The sequence below is a fragment of the Physella acuta genome, unplaced genomic scaffold (assembly GCF_028476545.2).
Source record: "Physella acuta isolate Inbredline_101_S28 unplaced genomic scaffold, ASM2847654v3 ptg002540l, whole genome shotgun sequence".
NCBI classification, from domain to species: Eukaryota; Metazoa; Mollusca; class Gastropoda; family Physidae; genus Physella; species Physella acuta.
The window spans coordinates 14647-42441 of NW_026734007.1; the positions used below are offsets into that span (position 1 = coordinate 14647).

At 43.2% G+C, this 27795-nt stretch overlaps 1 protein-coding gene across 1 annotated transcript; it reads right to left on the reverse strand.

The window, feature by feature from the left end:
* Positions 1–1209: 1209 nt before the first annotated feature.
* Positions 1210–27795, reverse strand: LOC131933516 (FNIP repeat-containing protein DDB_G0290617). The gene is made up of 3 exons (XM_059290265.1): positions 27470–27795; positions 8009–8259; positions 1210–1458 (listed from the first exon to the last, which is right to left on the reverse strand). Exons 1-3 carry the CDS (start codon positions 27561–27563, stop codon positions 1210–1212), a joined length of 594 nt encoding a protein of 197 aa, XP_059146248.1. The 5' UTR covers positions 27564–27795.

Sequence of the window (27795 nt, forward strand, 5' to 3'; positions counted from 1 at the left end):
CACACAGTGTATCACCACCACACACTGTGAATCACCACATACACAGTGTATCACCACCAACCTCATTGTATCACCACCACCCACACACACACAGTGTATCACCACCCACACACACACAGTGTATCACCGCCCACACACACAGTGTATCACCACCCACACACACAGTGTATCACCACACACACAGTGTATCCCCACCCACACACACAGTGTATCACCACCCACACAGTGTATCCCCCCCACACACACAGTGTATCACCACACACACAGTGTATCACCACCCACACACACAGTGTATCACCACCCACACACACAGTGTATCACTACCCACACACACAGTGTATCACCACCCACACACAGTGTATCACCACCCACACACACAGTGTATCACTACCCACACACACAGTGTATCACCACCACACACAGTGTATCCCCACCCACACACACAGTGTATCACCACCCACACAGTGTATCACCACCCACACACACACAGTGTATCCCCACCCACACACACAGTGTATCACCACCCACACAGTGTATCACCACCCACACACACACAGTGTATCACCACCCACACACACAGTGTATCACCACCCACCCACACAGTGTATCACCACCCACACAGTGTATCACCACCCACACAATGTATCACCACCCACACAGTGTATCACCACCCACACACAGTGTATCACCACCCACACACACACAGTGTATCACCACCCACACAGTGTATCACCACCCACACAGTGTATCACTACACACACAGTGTATCACCACCCACACACAGTGTATCACCACCCACACAGTGTATCACCACCCACACACACAGTGTATCACCACCACACACTGTGAATCACCACATACACAGTGTATCACCACCACCCTCATTGTATCACCACCACCCACACACACAGTGTATCACCACCCACACACACACAGTGTATCACCACCCACAAACAGTGTATCACCGCCCACACATAGTGTATCACCACCCACACACAGTGTATCCCCACCCACACACACAGTGTATCACCACCCACACACAATGTATCACCACCCACACAGTATATCACCACACACACAGTGTATCACCACACCCACACCCAGTGTATCACCACCCACACACAATGTATCATCACCCACAAACAGCGTATCTCCACATACACAGTGTATCACCTACTCTAGTAAGGGGCAGATAACTGCAGCACTCATCTATTGATCAGGCTTCAAGCAAACCTCCTGGTGTCGTGTTTCAATCTTGTAATTATTCTTGTAATTTTTCTTGTCATTATTCTTGTCATTATTCTTGTCATTATTCTTGTCATTATTCTTGTCATTATTCTTGTCATTTTTCTTGTCATTATTCTTGTCATTATTTTTGTCATTTTTCTTGTCATTATTCTTGTCATTTTTCTTGTCATTATTCTTGTCATTATTCTTGTCATGATTCTTGTCATTATTCTTGTCATTATTCTTGTCATTATTCTTGTCATTATTCTTGTTACTTGTGTAGGTCAACTTGCTGACAGCGTGGTCGTGTAGTAGGGCGCTCGAATACCCAAAATCATTACACCCCCTCCACCCACCCTCAGTACACCCCCTCCACCCACCCTCAGTACACCCCCTCCACCCACCCTCAGTACACCCCCTCCACCCACCCTCAGTACACCCCCTCCACCCACCCTCAGTACACCCCCTCCACACACCCTCAGTGCACCCCCTCCACCCACCCTCAGTACACCCCCTCCACCCTCCCCGTAAGGAAACATCTGAATCGAAAACCTGGTGTCAAAATGTTGCAGACGTTATAACATCAGCCTATGCTGCACCTCACGCGATCACGTGTACTCATCCAAGATGGCCGCCACTCCAGGACGTAATTCTAGACCTCGGACAATGCATGACACGCTGACAGGGGATGCTGTGAATCACGTGAGCAGGCCTCTTCTCACACAACTTGACCTCACACACAACTTGACCTCCCTCACACAACTTGACCTCTCTCACACAACTTGACCTCTCTCACACAACTTGACCTCTCACACACAACATGACCTCTCACACACAACTTGACCTCTCACACAAATTGACCTCTCTCACACAACACAACTTGACCTCTCTCACACAACACAACTTGACCTCTCACACAACTTGACCTCTCACATATTTTGACCTCTCACACAAATTGACCTCTCTCACACAACTAGGCTTCTCACTCCACTCAGGTAGAACGTCCCACACCTGATTGTAGGAAAAAAAGTCACAGGAAAAAAAAACACAGGAAAAAAAAACACAGAAAAAAAGTCACAGGAAAAAAAGTCACAGGAAAAAAAGTCACAGGAAAAAAAGTCACAAATATATATTTGCATGATACTTGTTAATACTTTTATGTATTAAATATTTAGAGAGTGCAAATTAACTTAGGATTAATTAAATGTAATGTGTGTAGGCTGTATACGCATAGTAATTTTTATAATTCATCTAAAAATATTTAGTATGAAGTATGTAGATTGTAATTAAATTAAACTTAAGATTAGTAGCGTTTAATAGAATGCTCCAAAGTCCACGGTTTTAATCCTGTTTTTTTTTTTTAAAATACCAACATTAAATTACCGTGAAATGGTAAGTTCGTCTGACTTGCTGCCCTCAACTCATGGCCACAATAGTTATGTTTAGATGTTTAGTTCAACCACCTTTACTGCCCACATTTATCACGCTCATTACATAACAACACTTAGGATCAAAACAGAAAGCCGACAAGGTTCAAAGGCTGTCATTGACGCATGACGTCAACAATCTTCGGACAATGCATACTGAGGAGAGGCCGACCAGAGAATAGCCTACGGCAAAATTTGCCTAAATTTCTTTTATAATTAACTTTTCTACCGCGTATTTAACTAAATACGTAACAAAAGTTGAGATTGTTGTGTAAATTGTATAAACCATAATGCTTTTAACGTCTATAAATAAATTATGCTATAAAAAATACAACCCACAACAATAAACATACAAAATTTTACAATTCTAAACAAATTTAAAAAAATATTTCTAAAAATATTTTTGTGACTTTTTTTCTGTGACTTTATTTCTGTGACTTTTTTTCCAATTTTTTATTTCCACTGTGACTTTTTTTCTGTGACTTTTTTTCCTAGCAAAAACTGTGACTTTTTTTCTGTGTTTTTTTTTTCCTGTGACTTTTTTTCCGTTTACCCCACACCTGCTGTTGTCTAACGGAGACCGTCGGTCGAAACAAGCGCACAGGAAAAATACACAGGCCACTGCAATCCAAACAAGCCGTTTTGTGTGAGGAGAAAACAGCCATTTATTGGGGTAGACAGGTGTTCACTGGGGGGGGGGGGGGGGCTCAATTTATTAGAGAACAACACTCAGTACGTAGAAAAATGTTGGGGGGGGGGAGATTTATGACTGGATCTAATAAAGGCACATTAGATAAATTAAACCTTTTAGCATGTTTTTTTATCCAGTTATGTGTGTTTTTTTGTGGGTTTGTTTGTGTGTTTGTGTATTGTGTGTGTGTGTGTGTGGTTTTGTGTTCATGTGTTAGTGTATTAGTGTGTTTGCGTGTTGTTGTTTTTTTTGTCAGTTGGTTTGATGTGGCTTAAATCCCAATTCCGCTGACCACATCGGCCTACCCTACCCCCCCACCCCTGCCCCACCCTTATGATGATGCTATACATCACCGACCGGCGTGAAGCTCACTAGAACAGACAGAAGAAATGGCCATGGGTTGCTGCCCCTGTCAAACAAATTGTTCCTGACCAGAATCGGATCCTAATCTACCGCCACGTCGACTGGTCATTACATAACAAACACGGTGCCCGGGCCCATTTGGCGTGAGCCGGGCTAATCCCCGGGCCGCACAAGATGCACTCGGCTGCACTGAGCGACGGAGCCGCCTTGAGTTATGGCCCTCTACACGCACCAGACGGGACGCGAGAGTTACGGCACGTGACGTCAGCACCAAGTATGGCGGCAAAAAAACACAGAAAATTAGGGGTGTAAATTGTGGGAGAGTTTTGGTTTGGCTAAGTTTTGTGAGGGTGTAAATTGTGGAAGAGTTTTGGTTTGGCTAAGTTCTGTGAGGGTGTAAATTGTGGGACTGGTTGGGGTTTGGCTAAGTTACGTCACAGTGTCCACCATCTTGTGGCCGGCTCAAGGTGAAGGCCAGACTGTAGGCCGCTAACACCTGTACAGACCGACATTTCGGACACCTGCAATCAGTTTCAGTGGTAAGTGCTGTCACGTGTTCTCCTGTTACACGCGTCGTCTCTTCGCACCCTCATTACACCACAATGGTGACCTCATTACACCACGATGGTGATCTCATTATACCACAATGGTGACCTTATTACACACATGATGGTGACCTCATTATACCCACGTTAATGACCTCATTACACCACAATGGTGACCTCATTACACACATGATGGTGACCTCATTATACCACAATGGTGACCTCATTACACCCACGTCAATGACCTCATTACACCACAATGGTGACCTCATTACGACAGTTTAAGTTCGGCCATATTGGAGGCGTGGCTTTCCTGTCGTCTGATTGACGTATTCTTGACCAACGACTGAAAGGAGGACAACCCTTAGTTTTTACATGTGGCCCTCTAGACTACATTGATGGCCCTCTAGAATACATTGATGGCCCTCTAGACTACATTGATGGCCTCTACTCTACATAGATGGCCCTCTAGACTACATAGATGGCCCTCTAGACTACATTGATGGCCCTCTAGAATACATCGATGGCCCTCTAGACTACATTGATGGCCCTCTAGACTACATCGATGGCCCTCTAGACTACATTGATGGCCCTCTAGACTACATTGATGGCCCTCTAGACTACATGGATGGCCCTCTAGACTACATAGATGGCCCTCTAGACTACATGGATGGCCCTCTAGACTACATAGATGGCCCTCTAGACTACATTGATGGCCCTCTAGACTACATTGATGGCCCTCTAGACTACATTGATGGCCCTCTAGACTACATTGATGGCAATCTAGACTACATAGATGGCCATCTAGTCTACATTGATGGCCCTCTAGACTACATTGATGGCCCTCTACATTGATGGCCCTCTAGACTACATTGATGGCCCTCTAGACTACATTGATGGCCCTCTAGACTACATTGATGGCCCTCTACATTGATGGCCCTCTAGACTACATTGATGGCCCTCTAGACTACATTGATGGCCCTCTAGACTACATTGATGGCCCTCTACATTGATGGCCCTCTAGACTACATTGATGGCCCTCTAGACTACATTGATGGCCCTCTAGACTACATAGATGGCCCTCTAGAATACATTGATGGCCCTCTAGACTACATTGATGGCCCTCTAGACTACATTGATGGCCCTCTACATTGATGGCCCTCTAGACTACATAGATGGCCCTCTAGACTACATAGATGGCCCTCTAGACTACATTGATGGCCCTCTAGACTACATTGATGGCCCTCTAGACTACATAGATGGCCCTCTAGACTACATTGATGGCCCTCTAGACTACATTGATGGCCCTCTAGACTACATTGATGGCCCTCTAGACTGCATTGATGGCCCTCTAGACTGCATTGATGGCCCTCTAGACTACATTGATGGCCCTCTAGACTACATTGATGGCCCTCTACATTGATGGCCCTCTAGACTACATTGATGGCCCTCTAGACTACAGCGCTGGCCCTCTAGACTGCACTGATGGCCCTCTAGACTACATTGATGGCCCTCTAGAATACATCGATGGCCCTCTAGACTACATTGATGGCCCTCTAGACTACATCGATGGCCCTCTAGACTACATTGATGGCCCTCTAGACTACATTGATGGCCCTCTAGACTATATTGATGGCCCTCTAGACTTTAGCGTTGGTCGTAGATTGTGTGGGGACTTTCACTCCTGTCTAAAAAGATGAATCTAGTCAGGGGCGGATAACCAACGCACGATTCCAGGGGAGATAATGTTGAAAAATCGTCAGACATTTTCTGGCCAACGTTTTAAATTTCAGAGTCGGTGAAGGGGGGGGGCGCCGAATAATTCCAGGAAGTGACGTCATTGTGGTCTCGTGCCACGAACAAACACCACGAACGAACAGCATCAGTCACAGACCACAACTAACTACACCCCATTAGCACCCCTGTGTGGGAGCAGAAGATGGATGGACGGGGGCTGCACGGATGTGGGCGGGGGGGAGGGGGGCTCAGAGACTGGGTTGTTCTCTGGGGGGGGGGGATCAGAACTTGGGCTGTTCTCTGGGGGGGGAGCTCAGAACCTGGGCTGTTCTCTGGGGGGGGGGCTCAGAACCTGGGCTGTTCTCTGGGGGGGGGGGGGGGGGGAACTCAGAACGTAGGCTGTGCCCTAACTCATAGTCTGCGGTCTTTTCTCCATGGCACCAGCACGCAGTCCATGCAAGTGTCCAGTGGTGCCCGACCTCATCACACAACACTCACCTCACACAACACTCACACAACACTCACCTCACACAACACTCACACAACACTCACCTCACACAACACTCATCTCACACAACACTCACCTCACACAACACTCACCTCACACAACACTCACACAACACTCACCTCACACAACACTCACCTCACACAACACTCACCTCACACAACACTCACCTCACACAACACTCACACAACACTCACCTCACACAACACTCACACAACACTCACCTCACACAACACTCACCTCACACAACACTCACCTCACACAACACTCACCTCACACAACACTCACCTCACACAACACTCACCTCACACAACACTCACCTCACACAACACTCACCTCACACAACACTCACCTCACACAACACTCACCTCACACAACACTCACCTCACACAACACTCACCTCACACAACACTCACCTCACACAACACTCACCTCACACAACACTCATCTCACACAACACTCATCTCACACAACACTCACCTCACACAACACTCATCTCACACAACACTCACCTCACACAACACTCACCTCACACAACACTACACAACACTCACCTCACACAACACTCACCTCACACAACACTCACCTCACACAACACTCACCTCACACAACACTCACACAACACTCACCTCACACAACACTCACACAACACTCACCTCACACAACACTCACCTCACACAACACTCACCTCACACAACACTCACCTCACACAACACTCACCTCACACAACACTCACCTCACACAACACTCACCTCACAGACTTCTATGTATTGTGACCCACACATACACAAACACATATTAAATTGTAATTAGTCACGTCCCCGTCTCCCCCCCCCTCCCCACACACACACATACCTCAGCTGACAGCACCTAGATGCGACCTGACCCAGACGGCAGTGGGTGCTGGTCATGTGACCCTGGGATCCCATTACGTGTACCTAGTTCATCTTCCTTAAGACCCGGGGGTGGGGGAGGAGACGGTCGGTTTGTTTTAAAAGTTTTAAAAGCTGTTGTGTGATGAACAATGCCTTGTCCCTCTAATGGGGGACAATCCAACGTCCACACACGACGGGAAATGTTATCGCCCCTGACAACTCCTTGTCTCCCCTGTTGGCACGTGATCCACTGACACGGCGGTGCATTTATGTGCACTTAGTGCCCAAGTGCACATTGTTGCCCTCGTTCACGCGAGTCTTTGTGCGTCCCTCAGGTTTTAATTACCAGTCGTCGGGTCTGCTCCGGGAGCCACAAAAAAACAGTTAACAGCATGCCAACCCACGACAAGCCAACCCACGACATGCCAACCCACGACAAGCCAACCCACGACATGCCAACCCACGACAAGCCAACCCACAATATGCCAACCCACGACAAGCCAACCCACGACAAGCCAACCCACGACATGCCAACCCACGACACGCCAACCCACTACAGTACAGCCCGCGACATGCCAACCTGAAGGCCAACCCATGACCTACCAACCCCCCCCCCCCCCCCATGACTGAGTACTCACCATAGCCCGGGTCAGGAAAGTGCTGTCGTCGTACACGTAGAGCGCGTCGTTACAGAGCCCGCTGGCCGTGCGGTCCGGTATGTCCATCTCCAGCACGCGCAGCATCAGCTTCCACTCGCTGTACTCAGCCTCGAAGGTCATCTGGCAGTCGATGTCACGTGGGTACCTCTCGCCCGTGCTGGGCAGGTGGGAGTAGACCACCGCCCCTCCCACCTGCTTCCTCTCGCCACAGTCGCCGCCCTCCATGTAGTCTGCAAGTAGAGGTCACGCGGTCAGGGGGTTACGACATACACACACACACTCACACACACTCACTCACACACACACACACACACTCACACACACACACTCACACACACTCATACACACACACTCACTCTCTCACTCACACACACACACTCACTAACTCACACACACACACTCACTCACACACACACTCACTCACACACTCGCTCAAACACACACACTCGCTCACTACATACACAACATACGAACTAAAACTCCCATAAGAAATACATAATATAATGTGCCTTATGAGTTAAGTGGATTGATATATTTTTATGTGTTGAGAAAGACAAGTTGACAGGTTGAGGGAAAACATTTTTAAGGCATGCAGGTCTAAATCTAATAGTTTGTTGATATGTGGATTTAGGTCTAGTTTTTGTCTTGCGCGTAGGTCTAGTATTTATAGACATTTAGACATATTTGCACGTAGGTCTAGTATTTATAGACACCTAGACATATTTGCACGTAGGTCTAGTATTTATAGACATCTAGACATACTTGCACGTAGGTCTAGTATTTATAGACATCTAGACATATTTGCCCTCTCAGTCCTTCAACGGCTACGCCACTGGGTCATATAACCCAACCACTGGGTCATATAACACAACAACTGGGTCATATAACACAACAAATGGGTCATATAACACAACGACTGGGTCATATAACACAACCACTGGGTCTTATAACACAACCATTGGGTCATATAACAAACTTAACACTGGATTATATAACGCAAACAATAACTCATCTAAATATTATACTATACAATATTTAAATTTAATAAGTTATAGCCATAGAACATGTGCCACGTCCTTATAAAACATGTGCCTTATAGAACAGCACCGTGTTGTGGAACAAGTGCCGGTCGTTGAACAAGTGCCGCCACAAATCTGACACGTCGCCCAGAGTGACATGAGGCGTAGCTTTCACCTGTCCAAATAAACAGGGGATTGGGGGGGGGGGGGGGAGACGACCAACCCTTAGAACCATGAGACGGGGGGGGGGGGAGACGACCAACCCTTAGAACCATGAGACGGGGGGAGGGGGGGACGACAGACCCTTAGGAACAAGAAACAACAAACCCTGGGGGGGGGGGGGGGGGGGGCAGGCTGTAAAAACCACGGCATCGCTAATGTTTGATAAGAGGGGGGGGGGTCCACTGAGTGCTTCAGGTATACAGTAGAATACATCACTAGGCAGGTATACAGTAGAATACATCACTAGACAGGTATACAGTAGAATACATCACTAGACAGGTATACAGTAGAATACATCACTAGACAGGTATACAGTAGAATACATCACTAGACAGGTATACAGTAGAATACATCACCACGCAGGTATACAGTAGAATACATCACTAGACAGGTATACAGTAGAATACATCACCAAGTATACACTTAAAGCCCGTGATGAACCAAAAAAGATACTTTAGGTCTCTAATTAAAAAGAGACGCGTCCTTCTTCTGACGTCAACCATGGCACATCAAAAGACACACAATTATGACATGACATGTCAAACATGACACGTCAAACATGACATGTCAAACATGACACGTCAAACATGACATGTCAACATGACACATGACATGAGTTCAAATCTTAGTTGATCGAGCGCTCTCGATCAGAGCTTCCAAATCAAAGAAAAGTATCGCGCTAAAAAACCTTAACACCTTCAGCCACCAATATTTGCCATTGCAGGTTAAATTACGTCAAATACGTCTATACTAGGTAAAGGGTGCCTTAAATTTATGAAATAATCGATTTTAAAACCGATATGAAGTAGACGTTTCGAAATACGTTTGGAGACTAACGTTATGAAACTTATAAAATTGATTTCTTATAAAATTGATATGAAACTGATGTTTTGAAGGTGATGTTTTCTGCCAAACTTTCCCTATAACAGGGTTGAAGGTGTTGATTCCCTGCCCGCCCAAATTGTGTACCAGCTAATTAAAAACACCGCCGTAATGGGAACAAAACATCTTGTTGTTAGCGGCGGCCAGAAGATTATTGATCTAGACACAGTCCTCCCCCACCCCCCCATCTCCTCCCTAGGGTCGGGCAGGATGGGAAAGTTATTTTAATCACTGACACGACGGGCGAAACTACAAAAAAAAAGCTGAGGGGGTGGGGGGGAGGGTTTGTGCTGGATGGAAAATGACACGGACACGATCGGTCGATGTTCAAAGAGATGACACACAACACATTTAGCATGACACACAACACACAACACACAACACATTTGGTATGACACACAACACATTTGGTATGACACACAACACATTTGGTATGACACACAACACATTTAGTATGACACACAACACATTTAGCATGACACACAACACACAACACACAACACATTTGGTATGACACACAACACATTTGGTATGACACACAACACATTTGGTATGACACACAACACACAACATATTTAGCACGACACACAACACATTTGGTATGACACACAACACATTTAGTATGACACACAACACATTTAGCATGACACACAACACACAACACACAACACATTTGGTATGACACACAACACATTTGGTATGACACACAACACATTTGGTATGACACACAACACATTTAGTATGACACACAACACATTTAGCATGACACACAACACATTTAGCATAACACACCACATTTAGCATGAGACACAACACATTAAGTATGACACACAACACACAACACATTTAGCACGACACACAACACATTTGGTATGACACACAACACATTTAGTATGACACACAACACATTTAGCATGACACACAACACATTTAGCATGACACACAACACATTTAGCATGACACACAACACATTTGGTATGACACACAACACATTTGGCATGACACACAACACATTAAGTATGACACACAACACACAACACATTTAGCACGACACACAACACATTTGGTATGACACACAACACATTTAGTATGACACACAACACATTTAGCATGACACACAACACACAACATATTTAGCACGACACACAACACATTTGGTATGACACACAACACATTTAGTATGACACACAACACATTTAGCATGACACACAACACACAACATATTTAGCACGACACACAACACATTTGGTATGACACACAACACATTTAGCATGACACACAACACATTGAGCATGACACACAACACATTTAGCATGACACACAACACATTTAGCACGACACACAACACAAAACACATTTGGTATGACACACAACACATTTAGTATGACACACAACACATTTGGTATGACACACAACACATTTAGCATGAGACACAACACATTTAGCATGAAACACAACACACAACACACAACACATTTAGCATGACACACAACACATTTGGTATGACACACAACACATTTAGCATGACACACAACACATTGAGCATGACACACAACACAATTAGCATGACACACAACACATTTAGCATGACACACAACACATTTAGCATGACACACAACACATTTAGTATGACACACAACACATTTAGCATGACACACAACACATTTAGTATGACACACAACACATTTAGTATGACACACAACACATTTAACATGACACACAACACATGTAGCATGACACACAACACATTTAGCATGACACACAACACATTTAGCATGACACATAGTACATTTAGCATAAGACACAACACATTTAGCATGACACACAACACATTTAGCATGACACACAACACATTTGGTATGACACACAACACATTTAGCATGACACACAACACATTTAGCATGACACACAACACATTTAGTATGACACACAACACATTTAGTATGACACACAACACATTTGGTATGACACACAACACATTTAGCATGAGACACAACACATTTAGCATGACACACAACACATTTGGTATGACACACAACACATTTGGTATGACACATAACACATTTGGTATGACACACAACACATTTGTTATGACACATAACACATTTGGTATGACACACAACACATTTTGTATGACACATAACACATTTGGTATGACACACAACACATTTAGCATGACACACAACACATTTAACACGACACACTTCTTTGCTCAATTGATGTGTGTGCTAAAGTTGTTTTTATATTTTACACAACTAGAAAAATGTCGCATGATATAGGAGACTGTTTTACACAACTAGAAAAATGTCACATGATATAGGAGACTGTTTTACACAACTAGAAAAATGTCGTATGATATAGCAGAATATGTTTTACACAACTAGGAAAATGTCGCATGATATAGGAGACTTTGTTTTACACAACTAGAAAAATGTCGCATGATATAGGAGACTGTTTTACACAACTAGAAAAATGTCGCATGATATAGGAGACTGTTTTACACAACTAGAAAAATGTCGCATGATATGGGAGACTGTTTTACACAACTAGAAAAATGTCGTATGATATAGGAGACTGTTTTACACAACTAGAAAAATGTCGCATGATATAGGAGACTTTGTTTTACACAACTAGAAAAATGTCGCATGATATAGGAGACTGTTTTACACAACTAGAAAAATGTCGCATGATATAGGAGGCGGCGTGGTTGGAGGGCAGAACCTAAGACTGGTAACCACACTACCCCTTCATAATGTGACTGGTAACCACGCTATCCCTTCATAATGTAAGGTCACAGAAACAGGTCCGAAATGTTGACAGTAACAATGTAATCATGTTCACTAAACTTTGTCGAATATTCTTTTATAAAAAAAACAGGGGATGGGAACTCGGGATATAGACATGATTTTTAATACATTTTAAATACTTAAACTTTTTAAAATAGAATAAAATCTTGTAGAAAAAAGAATTGCACGCCAGTGAACGCCAAATAAAATGTGCATAATAGTGCGGAATATTATTAGTACTTTATAAATTTACATTAGTTTTTGAGAAATCGGAAATAGCGTAAATTAGTACTTCCGTTCAACGTAAATTACTCAAAATTTGACACAAGGTAGAGAATTAGATCTTTTACTTACATGTGAAATTTCATGTATCTATCTGAAATAGTACTCATAGGCTTTTGAAAAATTCAAAGTAAAAAAAGTACCACTTCCGGTTATCGGAAATCGCTCAAAAGTTGATACGGATCTACGATTTTGATACAATACTTATGTATGAAATTTCATCAACCTAGCTGTAACGGTACTCAAGTTATCATGTTTACTTACAGACACACACAGACAGACATACGGACAAGATTGCAAAATTATGTTTTTCCGTATCAGTGAGGTGTAAAACGTCGAGATTTGCAAAAATCTCGATTTTTTTTTTCACGATTACAAGACTTTCTCTATACTTCGTATATACGAGAAAATAAAAAGCAATGTTAGAAAACGAAGGCGTTATTTCGCGTTTTAGAAAACTGTTTTAATAAATTGTAATAGGAATTGATTAAAATACTCGATTTTGACAGAGTTAAGACAAGATTTTGTAAAAAATATCGATGTTTAAAAAAAAATTCAACAGAAATTTTGAGGGGGGGGGGGTGGGGGGGGGGGGGTTTGTAAGCTAAGGTGTGACGTCATTTTAGGGGTGTGTGGCTTTTTGTGATGATGTGTGACGGAGGGGAGGGGGGAGGTTAAAAATCGTCAAAAGAAGCGTGACGTCATTTATGGATGCCCCCTAAGATAGAATGTAATCATGTTCTCACCATGACGCCTCTGTACCCCCATCTTGGTCCCTGACTCTCACTAACGGGGAATAACTCTAAACTTTATCTCACTAACGGGAAGTAACTCTAAACTTTATCTCACTAACGGGGAATAACTAAACTTTATCTCACTAACGGGGAATAACTCTAAACTTTACCTCACTAACGGGGAATAACTCTAAACTTTACCTCAATAACGGGGAATAACTCTAAACTTGATCTCATTAACGGGGAGTAACTCTTAACTTTATCTCACTAACGGGGAATAACTCTAAACTTTACCTCACTAACGGGGAGTAACTCTTAACTTTATCTCACTAACGGGGAATAAGTCTAAACTTTATCTCACTAACGGGGAATAAGTCTAAACTATCTCACTAACGGGGAGTAACTCTAAACTTTATCTCACTAACGGGGAATAACTGTAAAGTTTAAATCCTTGTCCTACAAACTCCACTTTGCCCCACCCCTGGTCTTACAACGCCCCTCCCCCTGTCAGTTAGGAACACGGACGGCGCACTGAGTTGGGGGGGGGGGGTGGGGTAGCGAGAGCTGCCCCAAACAAAAGCCCCAGACGTTACATTCTGTCTAGCCCCATTGTCCTGGCCTGGAGTACGGGGACCGAGGGGGAGTACACGTAAGGGGGGGGGGGCATGTCTGGGGGTGGGGGTGGGCGCAAGTCCGAGGTAGGACAAAGTTCAAGGCCAGAGAGGGTAAATGTTAAAAGTCGCCAACTAGTAGTTGTGTGGTTGTGTGTGGCTATGTGTGGTTGTGTGTGGTTGTGTGTTACTGTGTGGCTGTGTGGCTGTGTGTGGTTGTGTGTGACTGTGTGTGGCTGTGTGTAGCTGTGTGTGGCTGTGTGTGACTGTGTGTGACTGTGTGTGGCTGTGTGTGGCTGTGTGTGGCTATGTGTGGCTATGTGTAGCTGTGTGTGGCTGTGTGTGGCTATGTGTGGCTGTGTGTGGCTGTGTGTGACTGTGTGTGGCTGTGTGTAGCTGTGTGTGGCTATGTGGGGTTGTGTGTGACTACATCACCAGATATCACAGCATTAACCAACAAATATTTTAATGAGTCAAGTAAACACAGCCGATCCGCAGAATTTCTTTTAATTTAGGCATCGCTCCCCTCCCCACCTCCACCTCAAGCACGTCTTACCCCCCCCCCCTTCCCTGTGGGTCATGTAAACAAGGGACAGCAGCTGAATAGACAAGACCTAAACTGACGTCAACCCAACCAAGATTGTACACCTAACATGACGTCAACCCAACCAAGATTGTATAACCTGACGTCAACCCAACCAAGATTGTACACCTAACATGACGTCAACCCAACCAAGATTGTATAACCTGACGTCAACCCAACCAAGATTGTACACCTAAACTGACGTCAACCCAACCAAGATTGTACACCTAAACTGACGTCAACCCAACCAAGATTGTACACCTAACATGACGTCAACCCAACCAAGATTGTATAACCTGACGTCAACCCAACCAAGATTGTACACCTAAACTGACGTCAACCCAACCAAGATTGTACACCTAAACTGACGTCAACCCAACCAAGATTGTACACCTAACATGACGTCAACCCAACCAAGATTGTATAACCTGACGTCAACCCAACCAAGATTGTACACCTAAACTGACGTCAACCCAACTAAGATGATTGTATAACCTGACGTCAACCAAAAAACAATTGATTAGTTGAGAGAGAAAAAAGGTTTAAAGAAATCTACATCCGGTCGATATGCGCTGACATGCGCACTAAATCTTCCACCAACAGGAATTTCCGCCGACAATTTGTCTTCCTTGTATAGGGCCGCCGTTTCTCAAAGGTCACAAGGTCATTTACAGCATTAGATGCCCTCGTGTAAAGATAATTTACAGCAATAGATGCCCTCGTGTAAAGATAATTTACAGCAATAGATGCCCTCGTGTAAAGATAATTTACAGCAATAGATGCCCTCGCGATAATTTACAGCAATAGATGCCCTCACGATAATTTACAGCAATAGATGCCCTCGCGATAATTTACACCAATAGATGCTTCACGATAATTTACACCAATAGATGCCCTCGCGATAATTTACAGCAATAGATGCCCTCGCGATAATTTACAGCAATAGATGCCCTCGTGTAAAGATAATTTACAGCAATAGATGCCCTCGCGATAATTTACAGCAATAGATGCTTCACGATAATTTACACCAATAGATGCCCTCGCGATAATTTACAGCAATAGATGCCCTCGCGATAATTTACAGCAATAGATGACCTCGCGATAATTTACAGCAATAGATGCCCTCACGATAATTTACAGCAATAGATGCCCTCGTGTAAAGATAATTTACAGCAATAGATGCCCTCGTCCGATCCTGTAGCCGTGATTATTTCTTGTTGGTGACATTTTGTGGGTTCACCGGGGCGGGCAGGAAATGATGTCTTGAGAAGGATAGGGGGAGGGGGTGGGGCTGCAAATGAGGGGGATATTAGAGCGGGACTGGGCGGCCATTTTCCAGATGGCTGGGTCCGTCTTGATTCTATCCACGCCAGAATGTGGCCACGATCAATGGCCGTCGGGGAAAGATTCGTGTCCTAATTAGGTCTTTAACCTGCCGAGGTTCTGTGTGATACATGCCTCAATACAGCTTTAACTTGCCTAAATTCAGTGTGATACATGCCTCAATACAGCTTTAACTTGCCTAAATTCTATGCGATACATGCCTCAATACAGCTTTAACTTGCCTAAATTCTATGCGATACATGCCTCAATACAGCTTTAACTTGCCTAAATTCTATGCGATACATGCCTCAATACAGCTTTAACTTGCCTAAATTCTATGCGATACATACCTCAATACAGCTTTAACTTGCCTAAATTCTATGCGATACATGCCTCAATACAGCTTTAACTTGCCTAAATTCTATGCGATACATGCCTCAATACAGCTTTAACTTGCCTAAATTCTATGCGATACATACCTCAATACAGCTTTAACTTGCCTAAATTCTATGCGATACATACCTCAATACAGCTTTAACTTGCCTAAATTCTATGCGATACATACCTCAATACAGCTTTAACTTGCCTAAATTCTATGCGATACATACCTCAATACAGCTTTAACTTGCCTAAATTCTATGCGATACATGCCTCAATACAGCTTTAACTTGCCTAAATTCTATGCGATACATACCTCAATACAGCTTTAACTTGCCTAAATTCTATGCGATACATGCCTCAATACAGCTTTAACTTGCCTAAATTCTATGCGATACATACCTCAATACAGCTTTAACTTGCCTAAATTCTATGCGATACATACCTCAATACAGCTTTAACTTGCCTAAATTCTATGCGATACATACCTCAATACAGCTTTAACTTGCCTAAATTATATGCGATACATACCTCAATACAGCTTTAACTTGCCTAAATTATATGCGATACATACCTCAATACAGCTTTAACTTGCCTAAACTATATGCGATACATACCTCAATACAGCTTTAACTTGCCTAAATTATATGCGATACATGCCTCAATACAGCTTTAACTTGCCTAAATTATATGCGATACATGCCTCAATACAGCTTTAACTTGCCTAAATTCTATGCGATACATGCCTCAATACAGCTTTAACTTGCCTAAATTCTATGCGATACATACCTCAATACAGCTTTAACTTGCCTAAATTATATGCGATACATACCTCAATACAGCTTTAACTTGCCTAAATTCTATGCGATACATGCCTCAATACAGCTTTAACTTGCCTAAATTCTATGCGATACATACCTCAATACAGCTTTAACTTGCCTAAATTATATGCGATACATACCTCAATACAGCTTTAACTTACCTAAATTATATGCGATACATGCCTCAATACAGCTTTAACTTGCCTAAATTATATGCGATACATGCCTCAATACAGCTTTAACTTGCCTAAATTCTATGCGATACATGCCTCAATACAGCTTTAACTTGCCTAAATTCTATGCGATACATGCCTCAATACAGCTTTAACTTGCCTAAATTCTATGCGATACATACCTCAATACAGCTTTAACTTGCCTAAATTCTATGCGATACATGCCTCAATACAGCTTTAACTTGCCTAAACTATATGCGATACATACCTCAATACAGCTTTAACTTGCCTAAATTATATGCGATACATGCCTCAATACAGCTTTAACTTGCCTAAATTATATGCGATACATACCTCAATACAGCTTTAACTTGCCTAAATTCTATGCGATACATGCCTCAATACAGCTTTAACTTGCCTAAATTCTATGCGATACATACCTCAATACAGCTTTAACTTGCCTAAATTCTATGCGATACATACCTCAATACAGCTTTAACTTGCCTAAATTCTATGCGATACATACCTCAATACAGCTTTAACTTGCCTAAATTATATGCGATACATACCTCAATACAGCTTTAACTTGCCTAAATTATATGCGATACATGCCTCAATACAGCTTTAACTTGCCTTAATTATATGCGATACATGCCTCAATACAGCTTTAACTTGACTAAATTCTATGCGATACATGCCTCAATACAGCTTTAACTGGCCTAAATTCTATGCGATACATACCTCAATACAGCTTTAACTTGCCTAAATTATATGCGATACATACCTCAATACAGCTTTAACTTGCCTAAATTATATGCGATACATGCCTCAATACAGCTTTAACTTGCCTAAATTATATGCGATACATGCCTCAATACAGCTTTAACTTGCCTAAATTCTATGCGATACATGCCTCAATACAGCTTTAACTTGCCTAAATTATATGCGATACATGCCTCAATACTGCTTTAACTTGCCTAAATTATAAGCGATACATGCCTCAATACAGCTTTAACTTGCCTAAATTCTATGCGATACATACCTCAATACAGCTTTAACTTGCCTAAATTCTATGCGATACATACCTCAATACAGCTTTAACGCCTATATTATGAGGTAGCTATACAGTGACGTGTAGCACTGAGGCAGCTAGAGAGTAGCGTGTAGCACTGAGGTAGCTATAGAGTAGCGTGTAGCACTGAGGTAGCTATAGAGTGGCGTGAAGCACTGAGGTAGCTATAGAGTGGCGTGTAGCACTGAGGTAGCTATAGAGTGGCGTGTAGCACAACAACCTGTTCGTGTTCTAACCGTTTCATCGCTTCAATCGATGAAAGAGCGGACGAGAGAGCAGATGAAAGCCGATACAAATGACCCAGGCCTCCCTCAAGTCCCCGCCTTCGATCAAACCCTTGAACCCATGATCTAGCGTCACGCTCCATCGGACACCAGTCAAGCGTGACTGCACATATTAAAGGCGGACATCGCCAGGCTGGCCAACATTGTGACAAATTTCAGTGTCACTCACATACCCGTGTCACTCACAGACCCGTGTCACTCACAGACCCGTGTCACTCAACGTGTCACTCACAGACCCGTGTCACTCACAGACCCGTGTCACTCACAGACCCGTGTCACTCAACGTGTCACTCACAGACCCGTGTCACTCAACGTGTCACTCACAGACCCGTGTCACTCACAGACCCGTGTCACTCAACGTGTCACTCACAGACCCGTGTCACTCACAGACCCGTGTCACTCAAAGTGTCACTCACAGACCCGTGTCACTCACAGACCCGTGTCACTCAAAGTGTCACTCACAGACCCGTGTCACTCACAGACCCGTGTCACTCACAGACCCGTGTCACTCAACGTGTCACTCAACGTGTCACTCACAGACCCGTGTCACTCACAGACCCGTGTCACTCACAGACCCGTGTCACTCAACGTGTCACTCACAGACCCGTGTCACTCACAGACCCGTGTCACTCACAGACCCGTGTCACTCACAGACCCGTGTCACTCACAGACCCGTGTCACTCACAGACCCGTGTCACTCACAGACCCGTGTCACTCACAGACCCGTGTCACTCAACGTGTCACTCACAGACCCGTGTCACTCACAGACCCGTGTCACTCAAAGTGTCACTCACAGACCCGTGTCACTCACAGACCCGTGTCACTCACAGACCCGTGTCACTCAACGTGTCACTCAACGTGTCACTCACAGACCCGTGTCACTCACAGACCCGTGTCACTCACAGACCCGTGTCACTCAACGTGTCACTCACAGACCCGTGTCACTCACAGACCCGTGTCACTCACAGACCCGTGTCACTCACAGACCCGTGTCACTCACAGACCCGTGTCACTCACAGACCCGTGTCACTCACAGACCCGTGTCACTCACAGACCCGTGTCACTCAACGTGTCACTCACAGACCCGTGTCACTCACAGACCCGTGTCACTCAAAGTGTCACTCACAGACCCGTGTCACTCACAGACCCGTGTCACTCAACGTGTCACTCACAGACCCGTGTCACTCACAGACCCGTGTCACTCAACGTGTCACTCACAGACCCGTGTCACTCAACGTGTCACTCACAGACCCGTGTCACTCAACGTGTCACTCACAGACCCGTGTCACTCACAGACCCGTGTCACTCAACGTGTCACTCACAGACCCGTGTCACTCACAGACCCGTGTCACTCAACGTGTCACTCACAGACCCGTGTCACTCAACGTGTCACTCACAGACCCGTGTCACTCACAGACCCGTGTCACTCAACGTGTCACTCACAGACCCGTGTCACTCACAGACCCGTGTCACTCAACGTGTCACTCACAGACCCATGTCACTCACAGACCCGTGTCACTCAACGTGTCACTCACAGACCCGTGTCACTCACAGACCCGTGTCACTCACAGACCCGTGTCACTCACAGACCCGTGTCACTCACAGACCCGTGTCACTCACAGACCCATGTCACTCACAGACCCATGTCACTCACAGAATGAACTACCATACACAAGCGCGTGATTGGTTGACCTCGGACAGTCGTCAGCCACACACACACACACAGATACACACACACATCCTCCTTACAGATACACCCACACACACAAATCCCTCTCACACACACACGTACACACATGGCTACAAATAGCACTTCCATGACTTTAAATCTTATAGCCGGCTATAATCTATAGCACAACAGTAGCCGGCACAAACTGAAGCCGGCACAAACTGAAGCCGGCACACGTTTCTCGTGGATCAATGTGGTAGCGAGGGCTTGAGATACCCGTGTGTCCCGACTTCACACCTCCGGGGGTCGGGCATAGTGGAGGGACTGAGGGTAAGGGGTTGCGGCGTGTAGAGGTGGAGGGGTGGAGGGATGGTGTAGTGTGGAGGTTGTGGTATTGTGTAGGGGTTGGGGTATGGTGTAGTGGTGGGGGTATGGTGTGGGGGGTGGTATGGTGTAGGGGTGGGGTGGTGGTATGGTGTAGGGGTGGGTGTATGGTGTAGGGGTGGTTGTGGTGGTATGGTGTGGGGGTGGTGGTATGGTGTAGGGTGGTGGTATGGTGTAGGGGTTGGGGTATGGTGTAGGGGTGGGGGTGGTGGTATGGTGTGGGGGTGGTGGTATGGTGTAAGGGTGGTGGTATGGTGTAAGGTGTTTATCTAGTTCAGCATAACGTATCACAGGATCAACATTGATCGTCTTGCCTAACAAAAAAAAACGAAACTACTGCAGGTGGGTGAGGAAGTCACATCATGTTCGGAGGTTGGTAACTGGGGTGGGGGTAGGGGTTTAAGATGACCCTAAGTCTAACTTGTGAGTCTAACTAATCTTGAGTCTCGCAAACCTATCAGGTTATCTACCCCCCCCCCCCCCACCCTCCAGGGTTAAAATGTTTGCTCGCCTCGGGAAAGTATATCTCGCATTCATGTGCTGTGTACACTCCCTACAAATTCCCTGCGTTAACCCTCCTCTATGTTCAGCCCTCAACTTTCCCATGCGGGCTGTTATTGGGGTCCTCTAAATGTGCCCCAACCCAGGCCAGTCACGTGATGGGGAGAGGTAACCTTTAGATCAATCTGCCAGACTGGAGGGCAGAGACAGGAGGCAGAGGCACATACCAGATCTGGCCCTGTGGCAGGTAGTGGGAGATACGTGGCAGGTAGTGGCAGATACGTGGCAGGTAGTGGAAGGTACGTGGCTGGTAGTGGCAGGTACGTGGCTGGTAGTGGCAGATACACCTTATAAAACGCACAAAATATACCTTCAATAAACATCCGTACAAAATATACCTTCAATAAACATCCTGATAAAATATACCTTCAATAAACATCCGGACAAAATATACCTTCAATAAACATCCTGACAAAATACACCTACTATAAACATCCAGACAAAATATACTTTCTATAAACATCCAGATAAAATATACTTCAATAAAAATCCGGACAAAATATATCTTCTATAAATAACCTGACAAAAATATACCTTCTATAAACATCCTGACAAAATATACCTTCTATAAACATCCTGACAAAATATACCTTCTATAAACATCCTGACAAAATATACTTCAATAAACATCCGGACAAAATAAACCTTCTATAAACATCCTGACAAAATATACCTTCTATAAATATACGGACAAAGTATACCTTCTATAAACATCCAGACAAATTATACCTTCAATAAACATCCGGACAAAATATACTTTCTATAAACATCATGACAAAATATACCTTCTATAAACATCCAGACAAATTATACCTTCAATAAACATCCAGACAAAATATACCTTCAATAAACATCCGGACAAAATATACCTTCTATAAACATCATGACAAAATATACTTTCTATAAACATCCAGATAAAATATACTTTCTATAAACATCCAGATAAAATATATTTCAATAAAAATCCGGACAAAATATACCTTCTATAAACATCCAGACAAAATAAACCTTCTATAAACATCCGGACAAAATATATCTTCTATAAACATCCAGACAAAATATACTTTCTATATACATCCTGACAAAATATACCTCCTATAAACATCCAAACAAAATATATCTTCTATAAACATCCTGACAAAATATACCTTCTATAAACATCCTGACAAAATATACTTTCTATATACATCCTGACAAAATAAACCTTCTATAAACATCCTGACAAAATATACCTTCTATAAATATACGGACAAAGTATACCTTCTATAAACATCCAGACAAATTATACCTTCAATAAACATCCGGACAAAATATAGTTTCTATAAGCATCCGGACAAAATATACTTTCTATAAACATCCGGACAAAATATACCTACTATAAACATCCAGACAAATTATACCTTCAATAAACATCCGGACAAAATATACTTTCTATAAACATCCGGACAAAATATACTTTCTATAAACATCCGGACAAAATATACCTTCTATAAACATCCAGACAAATTATACTTTCTATAAACATACGGACAAAATATACCTTCTATAAACATCCGGACAAATATACTTTCTATAAACATCCGGACAAAATATACCTTCTATAAACATCCGGACAAAATATACCTTCTATAAACATCCGGACAAAATATACTTTCTATAGACATCCGGACAAAATATACCTTCTATAAACATCCGGACAAAATATACCTTCTATAAACATCCTGACAAAATATACCTTCTATAAACATCCGGACAAATATACTTTCTATAAACATCCAGACAAAATATACTTTCTTTAAACATCCGGATAAAATATACCTTCTATAAACATCCAGACAAATTATACCTTCAATAAACATCCGGACAAAATATACTTTCTATAAACATCCGGACAAAATATACCTTCTATAAACATCCAGACAAATTATACTTTCTATAAACATCCGGACAAAATATACCTTCTATAAACATCAGGACAAATATACTTTCTATAAACATCTGGACAAAATATACCTTCTATAAACATCCGGACAAAATATACCTTCTATAAACATCCGGACAAAATATACTTTCTATAGACATCCGGACAAAATATACCTTCTATAAACATCCGGACAAAATATACCTTCTATAAACATCCTGACAAAATATACCTTCTATAAACATCCGGACAAATATACTTTCTATAAACATCCGGACAAAATATACCTTCTATAAACATCCGGACAAATATACTTTCTATAAACATCCGGACAAATATACCTTCTATAAACATCCGGACAAAATATACTTTCTATAAACATCCGGACAAAATATACCTTCTATAAACATCCGGACAAAATATACCTTCTATAAACATCCTATTGGGCCGTCACTTGACTGTGTGGGAGACAATGGCTGAGGGTTGGTGGGGTGATAGGGTGAGTGACGACAAACTGACGTCACGGTGTGTTTTATGACGTCAATCCTGTGGTGTCATACCAGACCAGATATCCAGAAAGTCACATGACCCAATATTGTGTCCGGTGGGTCATCTTGACCTGGCCAGCACAGGTAGCCGGTTAAACCTGTGGCCGGTGTAGGTGGTGATGGAACAAATCTGCAGTTGTCATGACAACCGCTATTTCAAGAATTTGCGTCAACAATGCTTTATCGATCTGAGAACATCACGAGTCGCCAGACAGGCGAACAATGGTGGCGAAGGATGAACTCGTGGAGAATAAGCCTAGTTCAAGGCGTAGCCCTATGGTCAGCTGGTCAGGTCGTAGCCCTATGGTCAGGTCGTAGCCCTATGGTCAGGTCGTAGACCTATGGTCAGGTCGTAGCCCTATGGTCAGCTGGTCAGGTCGTAGCCCTATGGTCAGGTCGTAGACCTATGGTCAGGTCGTAGCCCTATGGTCAGCTGGTCAGGTCGTAGCCCTATGATCAGCTGGTCAGGTCGTAGCCCTATGATCAGCTGGTCAGGTCGTAGCCCTATGGTCAGCTGGTCAGGTCGTAGCCCTATGGTCAGGTCGTAGACCTATGGTCAGGTCGTAGCCCTATGGTCAGCTGGTCAGGTCGTAGCCCTATGGTCAGCTGGTCAGGTCGTAGCCCTATGGTCAGCTGGTCAGGTCGTAGCCCTATGGTCAGCTGGTCAGGTCGTAGCCCTATGGTCAGCTGGTCCGGGCAGATGTGCCCACACTGGCAGGGCAGATGTGCCCACACTGGCAGGGCAGATGTGCCCACACTGGCAGGGCATGTGTGCTGGCAGGAAATAAACAACCCATACGGGTCTGGTGCTAAACAAGGGCAGGTAAGTGGAACTCAGCACCATCAGAAGTTATCTCACTTGAGGGTTACAAACGACGATCACTGGTTCTAGAGCATTGTAAAATAAAAGTTGCCGTCATGTATTCAGCCAGTGTTGGGTCTGATGGACTAAGAAAAAGCAATAGATAATCTATGGGATTAAATCAACTGGATTAAATCAACTGGATTAACCTATGATCGATCATAGCATGGTGTGTAGTGGAATGGTGTGTTGTAGAAAAATGGTGTGTAGTGAAATGGTGTGTAGTGAAATGGTTGTAGAAAAATGATGTGTATACTGGTGTGTAGTATGATGGTGTGTAGCAAAACATTGTGTATTATAATGGAATGTAACGGAACACACAATACTAACGCTGAACGTTGTCCCACTATGGGTACATGTTCATTATTTTCACGTGTCAAATTGACAACAATTGTCAGGACAACACTATATCTGCTGAATGTAATCAGGACAACACTATATCTGCTGAATGTAATCAGGACAACACTATATCTGCTGAATGTAATCAAGACAACACTATATCTGCTGAATGTAATCAAGACAACACTATATCTGCTGAATGTAATCAGGACAACACTATATCTGCTGAATGAAATCAAGACAACACTATATCTGCTGAATGAAATCAAGACAACACTATATCTGCTGAATGTAATCAAGACAACACTATATCTGCTGAATGTAATCAGGACAACACTATATCTGCTGAATGTAATCAAGACAACACTATATCTGCTGAATGTAATCAAGACAACACTATATCTGCTGAATGTAATCAAGACAACACTATATCTGCTGAATGTAATCAAGACAACACTATATCTGCTGAATGAAATCAAGACAACACTATATCTGCTGAATTAAATCAAGACAACACTATATCTGCTGAATGAAATCAAGACAACACTATATCTGCTGAATGTAATCAAGACAACACTATATCTGCTGAATGTAATCAAGACAACACTATATCTGCTGAATGTAATCAGGACAACACTATATCTGCTGAATGTAATCAAGACAACACTATATCTGCTGAATGTAATCAAGACAACACTATATCTGCTGAATGTAATCAGGACAACACTATATCTGCTGAATGAAATCAGGACAACACTATATCTGCTGAATGAAATCAAGACAACACTATATCTGCTGAATGTAATCAAGACAACACTATATCTGCTGAATGTAATCAAGACAACACTATATCTGCTGAATGAAATCAGGACAACACTATATCTGCTGAATGTAATCAGGACAACACTATATCTGCTGAATGTAATCAGGACAACACTATATCTGCTGAATGTAATCAAGACAACACTATATCTGCTGAATGAAATCAGGACAACACTATATCTGCTGAATGTAATCAGGACAACACTATATCTGCTGAATGAAATCAAGACAACACTATATCTGCTGAATGAAATCAAGACAACACTATATCTGCTGAATGTAATCAAGACAACACTATATCTGCTGAATGTAATCAAGACAACACTATATCTGCTGAATGTAATCAAGACAACACTATATCTGCTGAATGTAATCAGGACAACACTATATCTGCTGAATGAAATCAGGACAACACTATATCTGCTGAATGAAATCAGGACAACCCTATATCTGATGAATGAAAAAAAACACAATGTGGCAGGTATAACATCAGGATTATAGTTAGGATTATAGTTAGGATTATTGTTGGGATTATTGTTGGGATTATCATTTGTGAGGTGAATTCGGGCCTGGTATTAATTCATAGTTTGATGATTTCTTCGAATTTCCGTACGAATAATGCACCAATTATAAAATTAATAAATTTCTGCACCAACCACGACGATCATTAATTACTGCACCAACCATGCAAACCATGACGATAATTAATTACTGCACCAACCATGCAAACCATGACGATAATTAATTCTGCACCAATCATGACAATAATTAATTACTGCACCAATCATGTCATCAATTAATTACTACACCACTCGTGACATCAAATAATTGCTGCACCAATCATGAAATCGGTTTATTAGTCATGCATTTGATTGAGGCCTAGAACAGGGCTGAAAAAAAACAAAATTCAAATTGTGTCACTAGGCCCCGCGAGAAAATGATTTTCTTAACCAACAAAAAGGCTATGAAGGTGACGTACTTAGTTGATCGGGCTATCCGCTACCCAGGTAAGAATGTGACACATTGTAGCAGACGAGAGACACTAGCAGACGACACGTTCTGGTCTAACTAGTCTATGTGAAGGCATTTGGCGAGATCGCATGGAAATGTACTTGTAAAGGTCACTCGTACTATAAATTTGTAAAAAAAAAAATTAAAACTTACAAATTTGTGTTTTCTTGCTCTGCGACTCGCTGAGTAGAAGAGTAAAAATCCAAAGAAAACTTGCCGACTGTATCCAGTCTTGGCCATTCGCCATGGCCAACACACACTGACGCCACTTCCGGCCACTCGGCCTAAACAAGAGACGGGCAGGTGAGAGAAGTTTTTTTTTTCACCCCTCGTTAAAACTCAACTCAACAACCGACACATTTTCCGAGGGCAGTAAAAACAATATGAGCTCCTTCGTTTCCGCTTGGCAGAAAATCCCCGCGATTGGGAAAGATACGTTGGGAGACGAGGGCTTTAAAACGTGTTTTTGAGGAGGTCCG